General features: G+C 42.0%; 1 protein-coding gene across 1 annotated transcript in view; it reads right to left on the bottom strand.

Annotated features, from left to right (window-relative positions):
• Positions 1–104: 104 nt before the first annotated feature.
• The window catches only part of LOC130429841 (NACHT, LRR and PYD domains-containing protein 3-like), a 48,036-nt gene continuing 33,226 nt past the window's right edge, over positions 105–14,914 (bottom strand). The window contains exons 13-22 of the mRNA XM_056758666.1: positions 10,272–10,445; positions 9,972–10,142; positions 8,999–9,166; positions 8,723–8,896; positions 2,916–3,089; positions 2,657–2,827; positions 2,242–2,415; positions 1,052–1,225; positions 793–963; positions 105–282 (exon numbers count right to left, since the gene is read on the bottom strand). Coding sequence (XP_056614644.1) covers positions 105–282; positions 793–963; positions 1,052–1,225; positions 2,242–2,415; positions 2,657–2,827; positions 2,916–3,089; positions 8,723–8,896; positions 8,999–9,166; positions 9,972–10,142; positions 10,272–10,445 — 1,729 coding nt within the window. The remainder of the gene's footprint in view (positions 283–792; positions 964–1,051; positions 1,226–2,241; positions 2,416–2,656; positions 2,828–2,915; positions 3,090–8,722; positions 8,897–8,998; positions 9,167–9,971; positions 10,143–10,271; positions 10,446–14,914) is intronic.

Below are 14,914 nucleotides of genomic sequence, written 5' to 3'. Positions count from 1 at the left end.
AAGTTAAAGTTTCATCTAAACATTTATCAAGATTATATCAATGTCACATCTGATGCTGTGATTCTGAACAGTTGAAATATAAACTCATAATAAAGATCAAGTCCTCACATGAGTGTGTTGATGTGACAGTGTTTGTCCTTCAGTAGATCACAGATCTGATTCACTCTTGACTCGTCTAGTTTATGATCACTCAGATTCACTTCTCTCTGGAGTAAAGGATTTATACCAAGAGTTTCTGTCAGATACTCAAAGGCTTTCACTGCAGAAGAGCTGCTCAAAAACCTGAAGAAAACAAGAATTATAAAATAAATCAGTTTATTTTAACTGTCATAATATTATAATTCAATAAAATTCTTAAAATGTTAAATAAGTTTGATGTAAAGTAAATCTCACCTGACAGTGTTGAGTTTACACTTGTGATTTTGTATTAACTGATAGATGAGTTTGACTCCTGTTTCTCCAGGATCATTTCCTCTGAGATCCAGCTCTATCAGATGTGATTCAGGGTTTGATCTCACAGCTGAATATAAACATTTATAACCTTCTTCTCCAATACAGCACTCGGACACACTGGTTAAAAAACAGCAAATACTTTTTATAAGCATAATATTGTTATTTTATGATTGTTTGTTATTCAGATGTATATCACTTCATGCTCTTGGGGTAGAAATTAAATTTGAAAAAAGATGAACTTCAGTCCTTAAGCTAACATTACTTAATAATTCACTCAATTTCAAGGTTAACGGTCTTATATGACCATTGTTGTGTAGATGATGTCATAGATGAACTCACTTGAGTATCTGGAGTTGACACTGAGGATTCTCGAGTTGGTCACAGATGTGTTTGAGTCCTGAATCCATCAGTGGACTGTTGCTCAGATTCATCTCCTTCACGAGGGTTTTACAGGAGAGAACAGCAGCTAGAGCTGAACACTGATTCTCTGTCAGCTCACAATCATTCAATCTAAACACAATAACACAACATCATCTCAATAAACATCACCTGTCTGACAGTCTGTACTGTATGAAGTTCTCGTGTATATGATACTCACATGATTTTAGTCACTTTGCTGTGAGAGTCCATCAATAGAGCCGAGAGTTTCTCTCCATCCAGATCTCCCAGTTTATTGTGACTCAGATTGAGTTCTTTCAGCAGTAATGGATTCACATCTAGAGCTTTACAGAGATGATCACAAGCTTCTTCTGCAGCACAACTCTTCAGAAATCTACACACAAAAGATCATGTGTTCATGTTCAGCACTTCACATGTGATGTTTCCCTTTTCAGTTCAACGTAAACAAACAAAGCGTCATTTACTGTAAGTTAACAGAGTAACACACTGGACAAGCGTCACCTTGAGGACAGATCACATGATTCATACATTCTGTGTACAAACTCAAAGTCTCCTCCTGGAACAATTGAACTTATTTTATGTTATTATTTAGTGAATGGGCTCTACATCACGTTGATAAATCCATCACAGTTTGCTCTAAACAAAAATGCAGGGAAACTTAAAGCATGTGATCTGTGTGCGCTAGCTCTTAAAGTTATAATTTGATCATTTGTTCTAAGTTTATTACTTATTTATTAAGATTGCATATGTAAAAAAAAGTAATTAATAGACATTAATATTTATTTATTACTTTTTGATGCGGGCAAGTACATTTTGGTCAGGGCCAGTAAAAATGTAGAAATTATTGTCTGCATAATAATCATCATAATCGTATAACCATGATTATTCTTCTGACTATAATCATACTAGCAAAATCTATAATATTTGCATCCCTAAGTGTGATATTGTCACAGTAACCAGATGGAGTACCCTCTCAAATCCACTAGAGGCCACTCCTCTCATCACACAGACTGTCATTGCACACCACATTTCCCATAAACCATTGCACTGACTCATAGAACACTGAACATTCTCACATGTTTGTAATAACCTCTCTTTATATACGCCTGTTTCTTTCTCTCTGTCCTGACAAAGTCTTGTTTTTGTGTTAGACTGCATTTCTGTTCTGTTCTGTTCTGTGTGTGTTCTGCTGAATTATTTGTGTATGACATTGAACTGTATTTCTCGTTTTGTGAACCTCTGCTGTCTGCTCTGACCTTTGCCTGTTTTTGTGGAATCTGTTGTTATAAAGCTGCATTTAGATCCACACCTGTCAAGTCTCAGAGCAGTTCCTAACAGATATTTAAGACTTTATATTTACAGTATAAGAGATTTGAAAGCTTTTATCACCTGACAGTGTTGAGTTTACACTTGTGATCTTGTATTAACTGATAGATGAGTTTGACTCCTGTTTCTCCAGGATCATTTCCTCTGAGATCCAGCTCTTTCAGATGTGAAGGGTTTGATCTCACAGCTGAATATAAACATTTATAACCTTCTTCTCCAATACTGCACTCGGACACACTGGTTAAAAAACAGCAAATACTTTTTATAAGCATAATATTGTTATTTTATGATTGTTTGTTCTTCAGATGGAAATCACATTATGTGCATGGGGTTAAAATCAAAGCCTTCATCAAATTCAATCGGGCAATTTAAAATAAATTCATTCCTAAAGCTAACATTACTTAATAATTCCCTCAATTTCAAGGTTAACAGTCTTACATGATCATTGTTGTGTTGATGATGTCATAGATGAACTCACTTGAGTATCTGGAGTTGACACTGAGGATTCTTGAGTTGGTCACAGATGTGTTTGAGTCCTGAATCCATCAGTGGACTGTTGCTCAGATTCATCTCCTTCACGAGGGTTTTACAGGAGAGAACAGCAGCTAGAGCTGAACACTGATTCTCTGTCAGCTCACAATCATTCAATCTAAACACAATAACACAACATCATGTCAATAAACATCACCTGTCTGACAGTCTGTACTGTATGAAGTTCTCGTGTATATGATACTCACATGATTTTAGTCACTTTGCTGTGAGAGTCCATCAATAGAGCCGAGAGTCTCTCTCCATCCAGATCTCCCAGTTTATTGTGACTCAGATTGAGTTCTTTCAGCAGTAATGGATTCACATCTAGAGCTTTACAGAGATGATCACAAGCTTCTTCTGCAGCACAACTCTTCAGAAATCTACACACAAAAGATCATGTGTTCATGTTCAGCACTTCACATGTGATGTTGCCCTTTTCAGTTCAACGTAAACAAACAAAGCGTCATTTACTGTAAGTTAACAGAGTAACACACTGGACAAGCGTCACCTTGAGGACAGATCACATGATTCATACATTCTGTGTACAAACTCAAAGTCTCCTCCTGGAACAATTTAACTTATTTTATGTTATTATTTAGTCAATGGGCTCTATATCACGTTAATAAATCCATCACAGTTTGCTCTAAACAAAAAAGCAGGGAAACTTAAAGCATGTGATGTGTGGGTTTTGCTCTGGACTCGTTTGCTCTGGACTCGTCACAAGAGGTCACTATCGGGTCCTATCACTGCACTAATCAAGACATGTTTTTAGTGTTATTGTTTGCACCTGTCTCCCCATCAGGTTGCCTATTAAAGAGACTCTGTGTCTATCAGTCTTTGCTTGGTTATTGTAACTGTTAGTCATCTCTAGCCTTGAGCTCTGTTGAGCCTCTTTTTTTTTTTTTTTTTTTTTTTTTTTTTTTTTTTTTTTTTTTTAGTATCTCTTGTTAAGCTCACTCTGAATTCTATTTTTTTGCCCTGAGGATTATTATTTTCTTGTGTAAAATAAATCAACTATTTTTTTTTTCGTGAGTGTCTACGCGTGTTGGATTCCACCAACACCCTGTGGCTCTGTGGTAGTTGGTTTGATCGCTATCTCTACGACTGGGTTCAGGACTCAGCCTGACAGAATAACCAAGCAGTAATGAATAGTGTGGAGACCCACACGAAGTCTTGGCCATGGTAGTTCAACACGACTCAATGGAAAAACGACACAAGACTGCTCTAGCACAACAAGAGAGTTTGATGACGAAACAATCTCAAATCCTCTCGGATCTACTGTCGTCTGTCTGTCAGATCTTCGAGCGACTGCCGGCACCATCTGCAACTTCCCAATCAGGAGCAGTCGATTCTGTAGTTCCTCCAAGGCCTAGTCCTCTTTTGGAACCTCGCCTAACTCTACCCAACGCTTCTCAGGTGATCCTGGATCATGTGACGGATTCCTCACCCAGTGTTCCCTCATGTTTGAACTGCAGCAGACTTCATTTCCCTCAGACGGGGCTAAAATGACTTATCTAATCACCCTCCTTTTTGGCTAGGCACTTTCATGGGCAACATCGGTGTGGAAGGCACAGGAACCTTGTTGTGCAAGCTTTGCAAGATTTGAAGAGTTCAAACGAGTTTTCGACCATCCCCTCAAAGGTTGACAAGCTTCCGGAAGGCTCCTGAATCTAAAGGCCGTGGTTGCGTTGCCGATTATACCATTCACCTTTGAACACTAGCAGCAGGACGTGGGTGGAATGACGAGGCTCTGATGGTGTGCTTACTAACGGATTGTCAGGGGTGATTTAAGGATGAATTAGCATTCCGAGAACCATCAAGCAACCTCCAGATACTCATAGACCGTCCCACACAGCTGGATAACCACCTGAGAGAGAGAAACCAGGTTCATTTTGCTTTCCATAATCCACCTACTGATGTTACCCATGTTTCCAAGCCAACAGCCAACAACTACTTCTCTGCCACCTCACAGGCCATACGACCGCGCCATTGACTTACTCCCGGATAGCTATCCTCTGAGGGCCAGAATATTTTCTTTGTCATCCCAGAGCGTCCAGCCATGGACAAATACATCAATGAGGCTCTTGCAGCCGGCATAATATGCCCCTCAACTTCCCCTGCAGGCGCTGGATTCTTCTTTATGGGTAAGAACGATGGTGGTCTCAGGCCATGTATTGATCATCGAGGACTGAACAAGATTACAGTCAGAAACTGCTATCCCTTAACTCTGATGGCCACTGCGTTCAATTTCCTACAAGGGGCATCCATCTTCACTAAATTTGACTTGCGCAATGCGTACGACCTCATGCGTATCAAACAGGGAGATGAATGGAAAATGGCCTTCAACACCCTGACTGGTCACTATGAATATCGCGTCATGCTTTTCGGCCTCACCAATGCTCCTGCGGTGTTTCAAAACCTCATCAATGACATCTTTAGAGACATGCTCAACCTGTTCGTATTCGTCTATCTAGACGATATTCTCATCTTCTCGAGTTCTCTGCAAGAGCATGTGGTTCACGTCGACAAGGTTCTCAGACGCCTGCTGGAAAACCACCTTTATGCCAAACCCTAGAAAGGTGAATTCCATGTCACCAAGCTTCAATTTTTGGGATTCATAGTCCAACCTGGTCTCATAGAAGGGTTTTAAAGGGTTCATAGCTTGAACCCTTTAAAGGTTCAACCTATTGTGGATTGGCCTGCTCCGTCATCTGTAAAGGAGGTGCAACGTTTTCTTCGTTTCACCAATTTTTACCGCAAGTTCATACTGAACTTCAGCACTGTGGCTGCTCCTCTAGCTGCCCTCACAAGCTGTCTGGGGTCCTTCGGCCCAGTCGGCATTCAACCACCTCAAGAGACTGTTCACTACTGCTCCGGTTCTAATTATCCCAAGCCTGGATAAACCCTTTATTGTGGAGGCTGATACCTCAGACGTGTGTGTTGGAGCAGTGTTATCTTAGAGGGGAGAGAACGGCAAGCTGCACCCATGTGCTTTTCTATCCCATCGTCTCCTACCCACAGAGACAAACTATCATATAGGGTATGGAGAATTACTAACAGTCAAACTGGCACTGGAATAACAAACAAACACCCGTTTCAAAAGCTCACGGACCATAAGAGCCTTGAATACATTCAACAGGCTAAGCGACTCAATCCACGTCAAGCCTGTTGGTCGCTATTTTTCAATCGCTTCCATTTCACACTGTCCTATCGCCCTGGGTCAAAGAACATGAAGCCAGATACACTGTCCCATATCTATGCTAAATCTCCTCAAGAGGATTCTCCTCAACCCATAATCCCCGGTGCCAAGATCATCGCCCCCTTCAAGTGGGATCTGAGTCACAAGGTTAAACAAGCACAATCCCGAGAACCAGATCCAGAAGGGGGACCTGTCAACCGTTTGTTTGTTCCCAAGACTGTACGGCCACAGGTATTACAATGGTGACACTCCTTAAGACTCACCTGTCACCCGGGTATTTGACGCACCCTTGAATTCCTCCAGAGAAAGTTCTGGTGGCCTACTGTTAAAGAGGATGTCAGCACATTTGTTAAAGCCTGTCCCACCTGCCACCAGAACAAGATGTCCCACAGCCTACCCCAAGGACTGTTACATCCCCTTCCCATACCCCGTAGACCCTGGTCCCACCTCTCTGTGGATTTCGTCACAGGTCTTCCACCCTCCCACGGCAAAACCAGTATCATGGTTATGCTGGATAGGTTTTCTAAAGCCACCCGGTTCATTCCCCTACCCAAGCTACCCACAGCCAAAGAGACTGCCGAATTAATTGTGGAACATGTCTTTCCGTTAGCTCAGTGGTAAGAGCATTGCATTAACAACGCAAGGTTGTGGGTTCGATCCCAGGGGATTGCAAATACCTATGTAAAATGTATAGGATAAAGCAATGTAAGTCTCTTTGGATAAAAGCGTCTGCCAAATGCCTAAATGTAAATGTCTTCCGAGTATTCGGCATCCCTCAGGACATTGTCTCGGAAAGAGGTCCCCAGTTCTCCTTTCGCTTCTGGAGAGCTCTCTGTCAATCCCTGGGAACTACAGTTGGCCGGTCCTTGGGGTTCCACCGGGAGTCCAACGGACAAACGGAGAGGATCAATCAGGACCTCGAGACCACCCTCCGGTGCATAGCGGCTAGCAATCTGTCTTCATTGTCTGAGTTCGTCATGTGGGCAGAGTACGCCCACAACACCCTGAAATCCTCTGCCGCTGACATGTCACCCTTTGAGTGTAAATTCGGTTATTTCCCCCCTCTGTTTCCCGAGGAAGAGGCAGAAGTGGATGTTCCTTCCGTCCAACATTGGGTTAGGCATTGCCGCCGGGTGAGGAGTAGGACTCGCCTCACGCTCCTTAAGACTTCTCTGCAATATCAAAGACATGCCAAACACAGTAGCAGAACGCCCCCTACTCAAATTCATCGGGCCTTTCAAGATTGCCAGGAAAGTTAACCCAGTCTCTTATAGGCTGTACTTACCCAGATCTTTGAGAATGAAACCCACTTTTCATCTTTCATTGTTGAAACCTGTTAACTTCTCCTTTTCTCGCACCAGGCAAACCTCCTCCTCCTCCCAGGATCATTGACAGCCAACCAGCCTACACTGTCTGGTGTATTCTGAATACCCGTCAAGTTCCCGGTTCCCAGCAGTATTTGGTAGATTGGGAAGGCTATGGTCCTGAGGAGCGCTCCTGGGTTCCAGCCAAAGACATCCTTGATCCGAAACTGGTTAGAGAAAAGCACGCTCTCAACTCCAGTCGTCTTTGTGGGAACGTGAGGGTTTTGCTCTGGACTCTATCGTTTGGCCACTAGAGGTCACTATCATGTCCTAGCACTGCACTGATCAAGACCTGTTATTAGTATTATTGTTTGCACCTGTTTCCCTATCAGGTTGCCTATTAAAGACTCTGTGTCCATCAGACTTTGCTTGGTTAATGTAACTGTTAGTCTTCTCTAGCCTTATATTCTGTTGATCTCTCTCATGTTCTTTTTTGAGTATCTCTTGTCATTTTGATTACTCTTGTTACTCTTGGATTCTTTTTTTTTTGCCTAGAGGACAATTATTTTCTTTTGGAATATAAAACTACTCATTTTTTTCACGTGAGTGTCTATGCGTGTGGATTCCATCTACAACCTGTGGCTCTGTGGTAGTTGTTCTGATCGCAATCTCTTCTACCAGGGTTCAGGCCTTATCCTGAAATGTGATCTGTGCGTGCTAGCTCTTAAAGGGACAGCAGAGTAATCAATACATCTGTGTTAATGCTCATCAAACAACAAAAAAACGTAAACAAAACAGACTCCCTGCTCCTGACTATTGCTCATAATTTGATAATTTGTTCTAAATTTATTTCTTATTTATTACGTTTCCATATGTAAAAAAATAACTAATTACTAGACATTATTATTTATTACTTTTTGTGGCGGGCAAGTGCGTTTGGTCAGGACCAGTAAAAATGTAGAAATTAATGTATGCATAATAATCATCATAATCGTGCAACCATGATTATTCTTCTGACTATAATAGTACTAGCAAAATCTATAACTGTTGCATCCCTAAGTGTGATATTGTCACAGTAACCAGATGGAGTACCCTCTCAAATCCACTAGAGGCCACTCCTCTCATCACACAGACTGTCATTGCACACCAGATTTCCCATAAACCATTGCACTGACTCATTGAACACTGAACATTCTTACATGTTTGTAATAACCTCTCTCTATATAAGCCTGTTTCTTTCTCTCTGTCCTCGAAAGTTGTTTTGTTCTGTGTGTTGTTCTGTGTGTTGTTCTGTGTGTTGTTCTGTGGGGTTGGATGATTTGCAAATGACATTGGACTTTATCTCTCGTTTTGTGAACCTCTGCTGTCTGCTCTGACCTTTGCCTTTTTTTGTGGTATCTTTTGTAATAAAGCTGCATTTAGATCCACACCTGTCAAGTCTCAGAGCAGTTCCTAACAGATATTTAAGACTTTATATTTACAGTATAAAAGATTTGAAAGCTTTTATCACCTGACAGTCTTGAGTGAACACATGTAATCTTGTATTAACTGATAGATGAGTTTGACTCCTGTTTCTCCAGGATCATTTCCTCTGAGATCCAGCTCTATCAGATGTGAAGGGTTTGATCTCACAGCTGAATATAAACATTTATAACCTTCTTCTCCAATACTGCACTCAGACACACTAGAGAAGAGAAATGATAACAGATAATGAATCAGATATTCTGAAGTTTAACTGAATACTATCAATGAAGATAAAACTCTCACTACAGACAACAATACTGACGTGAGTTTGTGTAGTTTACAGTTGTTCTTCAGTCCATCAGAGAGACGCTTCACTCCTGAATCCTGTAGATGATTGTTGCTCATGTCGAGCTCTTTCACACTGATGTTTGATGATAAAACTGAAGCTAAAGCTGAACAACTTTCTTCTGTTAGACCACAATCTCTCAGTCTGAAACATTACACAACACAAGCATCATTCATCATGTGTGTATTCAGAGATTGTTTCAACTGACTTTACAAACATGATTCACTACAACACAAATATAAAAACCTCACAGTTAAACTGCTCATCTCATGTTCTCTATTTCAACAGTGAGATCATATGATGTGCTTCTCTTCTTTTAAAACATTATATAAAGTGATCCATCATTACTGTGATCTTTCCTTCTCAATGAAACAGGTTTTGGAGTGCAGCTATAACGTGTCAGAGGAGAACTGGCCCTCACTGCTGATTCTGCTTTATCACAAGATTTATGTCTTCATTTCAACATCTTAAGGTTTTGGTTTGGAAGACTGATAGTATAAGTTTAGCTTACGGTTAATTCTGGTAATATAATGTAATGCTAATGTACATTTAATGGTGATACTACAGTTGTGTATGCATGAGTTACACTCCTGTTCTTGACATGTCTGATTTAATATGACACCTGTTATCTATCAAATGAATTGATCCATAGTTTCAGAATACTCATATAAAAAATATATATTCCAATTTATTTATGAGGACAGTAATTAATTTGCAATAATATCAGGTTTTCTATTCCATATATATTTATTCATCTACATATATTTTTTTTTGCTTTGTGTATTATGTTATTTTTCATGTCAAGCTGTTTGAAACAATTTAACATGAAATACATCAAATTGGATCTCAGTCTCTTTCTTTTACCCTTACAACCCGTCTCAACCAATACATGGAAATATCAACTAATAGCATATATTTCTGACACTTTAAATAAAGATCAAGTCCTCACATGAGTGTGTTGATGTGACAGTGTTTGTCCTTCAGTAGATCACAGATCTGATTCACTCTTAACTCGTCTAGTTTATGACTCAGATTCACTTCTCTCTGGAGTAAAGGATTTATACCAAGAGTTTCTGTCAGATACTCAAAGGCTTTCACTGCAGAAGAACTGCTCAAGAACCTGAAGAAAACAAGAATTATATAATATACCAGTTTATTTATTTACTGTCGCAACATTATATTTAAATAATGAAGATTAGAGCCTTGAAAGTGATAAACAACAAAGTTTGATTTAAAAAAAAAAACTCACCTGACAGTGTTGAGTTTACACTTGTGATCTTGTATTAACTGATAGATGAGTTTGACTCCTGTTTCTCCAGGATCATTTCCTCTGAGATCCAGCTCTATCAGATGTGAAGGGTTTGATCTCACAGCTGAATATAAACATTTATAACCTTCTTCTCCAATACTGCACTCAGACACACTAGAGAAACAGCAAACACTTTTAGTAGGATGCCATTTTTTTAATGATTATTTTTTTCTTCAGAAGGATGTCTTCATCAATTCAAAAAGGCCAATTTAAATAGCTTAAATTCATATTAATGCTAAATTGACTTAATTTGCCCATGCAGTTTCAAGGTAAAATATAAACATGCAAATATTTCATTTACAAAGAAAATAATTGCATTATAGTTTTGATCCAGATTTAACAATAACTGTGTACAAGTGTTGAGAGAAAGTGCAACAAGATCTCAAAACCAAGTTTGGCTCTGCAGAACAGTTTCAACATAATAAAACCCTTTTATATTAACTAATATCAATCTATAACACTTATTGTAAAATCACACCAGTGCCGATCTGAGACGTAGGGGGACCTTTAAGTAAACTGACAGTAAGAACAAGTAAGTATACAATACAAATATATTTTTATTGACCAGTTAATAATTATTTAACTTAAGTAACGTGTGGCTATGGAACCATCAAGCTTTCAAAAAAACCTATAGCACGCTAAGGCTGTGTGTTTATTCTTACCGATTGAGTGATTTACCAACAAAAATAAAGCAGTTTACGCAAGTAAGCCAAGTGTGCGAAAACACAATAATTCTCTAAATGTGATGACACATATAAAAAATGTTAAATATTATCATGGGGAAACCAAATACAGTGGACAAATACTGAATGTGTAAATCTGTACTGGATAATTGTGTTGTAAGTAATTCATTTCATAATTTGGCAAAAACTAAATAAGATTTTGAAATAGTACAACAAAACATTCCTTCTTGTTTTGTTGCCGTTTTTTTATTTTTGTCCGCCCCCGATGGATAGCTCCTTTATGAAGCCATGACCATTTATAATAACACATCAGCAATTCATGCAGATGTCATTTCCTGCCATGCACTGATGTCCGAGTATTTAAGTATTAAAAACAAATTTTCCAAATGATTCCTCTAAAGTTGAATCTGCAAGTTATGAAATAGCGTCAGGTCTTTGATAGTATTTTTGATTCGGTACTCAAAGGGGCCGAATGGAGGACTGGTAGGAAGGATAGTCCATCATGACTAATGTTGTGTTGATGATGTCATAGATGAACTCACTTGAGTATCTGGAGTTGACACTGAGGATTCTTGAGTTGGTCACAGATGTGTTTGAGTCCTGAATCCATCAGTGGACTGTTGCTCAGATTCATCTCCTTCACGAGGGTTTTACAGGAGAGAACAGCAGCTAGAGCTGAACACTGATTCTCTGTCAGCTCACAATCATTCAATCTAAACACAATAACACAACATCATCTCAATAAACATCACCTGTCTGACAGTCTGTACTGTATGAAGTTCTCGTGTATATGATACTCACATGATTTTAGTCACTTTGCTGTGAGAGTCCATCAATAGAGCCGAGAGTCTCTCTCCATCCAGATCTCCCAGTTTATTGTGACTCAGATTGAGTTCTTTCAGCAGTAATGGATTCACATCTAGAGCTTTACAGAGATGATCACAAGCTTCTTCTGCAGCACAACTCTTCAGAAATCTACACACAAAAGTTTTCATGTTCAGCACTTCACATGTGATGTTGCCCTATTCAGTCCAACGTAAACAAACAAAGTGGCATTGTCATGATAACCACAGGAAGACATGGCGTGGGAACCCAAGTGCAGGCAGACACAGACGGTAAAGGTGTTAACAAGGTTTATTTAACACTGAACACTACAAAACAGGCAAAACCAAAAACCCACGAGGGGGAAAACAGGACAGGAATATATAAACTTAAAACAACCAACACTGACTTACTAAACTAGAAAACAAAGACTGGAAATAACCACAAAACTAACACTTACAATTTACGGGGGAAACAGGAATAAGGACGAAGCAAAACAGCAATAGATACGAGAGCACAGGTACAAGGACAAGTACAATGCACTTGCACAGGACAATGAACATGAGGACTCTTTATAGGGGAAACAGACAAAGGATCGTTAACAAGAAACAGGTGCTGGAGATTAGCTCTGAGGAGAGGCTGACGAGGAACGTGATGTAGGGAACAATGACGAGACACGAGAAAGAACAATGTCTTTCCCACACAAAACCATAGGTTATGCCATGACTCCACTCAAATAACATGAATAAACATGACATGATAGTGGAATCATGACATAAGCCCCCCCCCAAATGAACAGCTCCAGGTGTTCATCAAGGGGAACTAACAAGACCGACTGGGAAACAGACAAAAACCAGACAGACAAGGTGAACATGACAAGAGGCATAAAAGACATAATAACCCACGGGTTGGGGTGGGACAATAAAAATAACAAACATGGGAGGGGGGTGGGGACAAACAAGATAACATAGGGGGAAGTCCAGAAGGGGTAGGGCTGGGTGGGAAAGTTCCAGCCCTTGGGGCCGCGCCAGGAGGCTTGACAGGGGTAGTCCTGGGGGGAACTGTCCTAGTCCCCTGCAGGACTGCTGGGCTGGACCCCAGCTGGAATGCCGACTGGATCGTCGGCTGGACAGGGCTTGGTGCCGGTCGGAAGGCCGGCTGGACAGGGCTTGGCGCCGGTCGGAAGGCCGGCTGGACAGGGCTTGGTGCCGGTTGCTGGACCGGGCTTGGTGCCGGTTGCTGGACCGGGCTTGGTGCCGGTTGCTGGACCAGGCTTGGTGCCGGTTGCTGGACCGGGCTTGTTGCCGGAGGCTGGACCGGGCTTGGTGCCGGTTGCTCGACCGGGCTTGGTGCCGGTTGCTCGACCGGGCTTGGTGCCGGTTGCTGGACCGGGCTTGGTGCCGGCGGCTGGGCAGCGCCCTCTGGCGGCTGGGCAGCGCCCTCAGCCTGGGTTCCGGTTTCTGGGGAGAATCTGCAGCCGGGCTGGACGCTCGGACCGTCACCTCTCCAGAGCGCCCCCCCAAAAAATATTTGGGGTCTGACACCTACGGACTCGGGAACTCCGGACTCGGGAACTCCGGACTCGGGGACTCCGGAACTCCGGACTCGGGGACTCCGGACTCGGGGACTTCGGACTCGGGGACTCCGGACTCGGGAACTCCGGACTCGGGAACTCCGGAACTGTTGCCGGTTGCTGCACTGACCTGCAGGACAGCAACTTCGGCCTTGGACGTCCTCCCCATGCCCTCTTCCTCCCTCTCAGATCAGACGAGCTCACGGCTGATGCAGCCGGGCCCTTGAGGGACCGAGGAAGTACCGGGACGGAGGTTTCCCGCGACGTCGCCCCCGAGTCTCTAGCCACCCACACATCTCGGACTCCACAAGAAGAGCCGACGGCCGTGGAGCTCGAGCCAGAGGGTACTGACTCCCCCAGGATAGCGGCGGCTAGGACGAGACCCTCCACAGCGCTCGACCGTGAGGTGAAAGTCCCATGTGGAACCCAACCCCCGGGATCGCCGCGGTTGGCCACTTACCTGACCATGTCCGCAAACCCTAAGGGAGCCACCAGCCTCTTCTCCGACGGTGTGAGGCGCCGGGTGAGGCAGCAGTTGAAGATCATCTTCAGCTCCGCCTCACCAAAATCGGTCACCTCCGCCGAGAATGCCCTGGCAAACTCCTGGTCACCATTATTCCCTTGGCGGAATCCAAGCAGCAAGTGGGCCTGGCGAGACCGCAAGGACGACGTCGTACCGTCCATGCTGCCTACTGGGTTCGTTTGTGGCTCGTGCATTCTGTCATGATATGACATGGTCGGAACCCTATTGCAGGCAGACACAGACGGTAAAGGTGGTAACAAGGTTTATTTAACACTGAACACTACAAAACAGGCAAAACCAAAAACCCACGAGGGGGAAAACAGGACAGGAATATATAAACTTAAAACAACAAACACTGACTTACTAAACTAGAAAACAAAGACTGGAAATAACCACAAAACTAACACTTACAATTTATTGGGGAAACAGGAACAAGGACGGAGCAAAACAGCAATAGATACGAGAGCACAGGTACAAGGACAAGTACAATGCACGAGCAAAGGACAATGAACATGAGGACTCTTTATAGGGGAAACAGACAAAGGATCCTTAACAAGAAACAGGTGCTGGGAAATAGCACTGAGGAAATGCTGACGAGGAACGTGATGTAGGGAACAATGACGAGGCACGAGAAAGAACAATGTCTTTCCCACACAAAACCATAGGTTATGCCATGACCCCACTCAAATAACATGAATAAACATGACATGATAGTGGAATCATGACAGGCATTTACTGTAAGTTAACAGAGTAACACACCGGACAAGAGTCGCCTTAAGGATAGCTCACATGATTCGTACATTCTTTGTACAAACTCAAAGTCAAAGTCTACTCCTGGAACAATTTAACTTATTTTATGTTATTATTTAGTGAATGGGCTCTACAGCACGTTGATAAATCCATTACAGTTTACTCTAAACAAAAAAGCAAGGAAACTTAAAGCATGTGATCTGTGTGCGCTAGCTCTTAAAGGGACAGCAGC

This window comes from Triplophysa dalaica, chromosome 10 (assembly GCF_015846415.1).
Source record: "Triplophysa dalaica isolate WHDGS20190420 chromosome 10, ASM1584641v1, whole genome shotgun sequence".
Taxonomy (NCBI): domain Eukaryota; kingdom Metazoa; phylum Chordata; class Actinopteri; order Cypriniformes; family Nemacheilidae; genus Triplophysa; species Triplophysa dalaica.
This window is presented reverse-complemented; position numbering and strand designations above follow the sequence as displayed.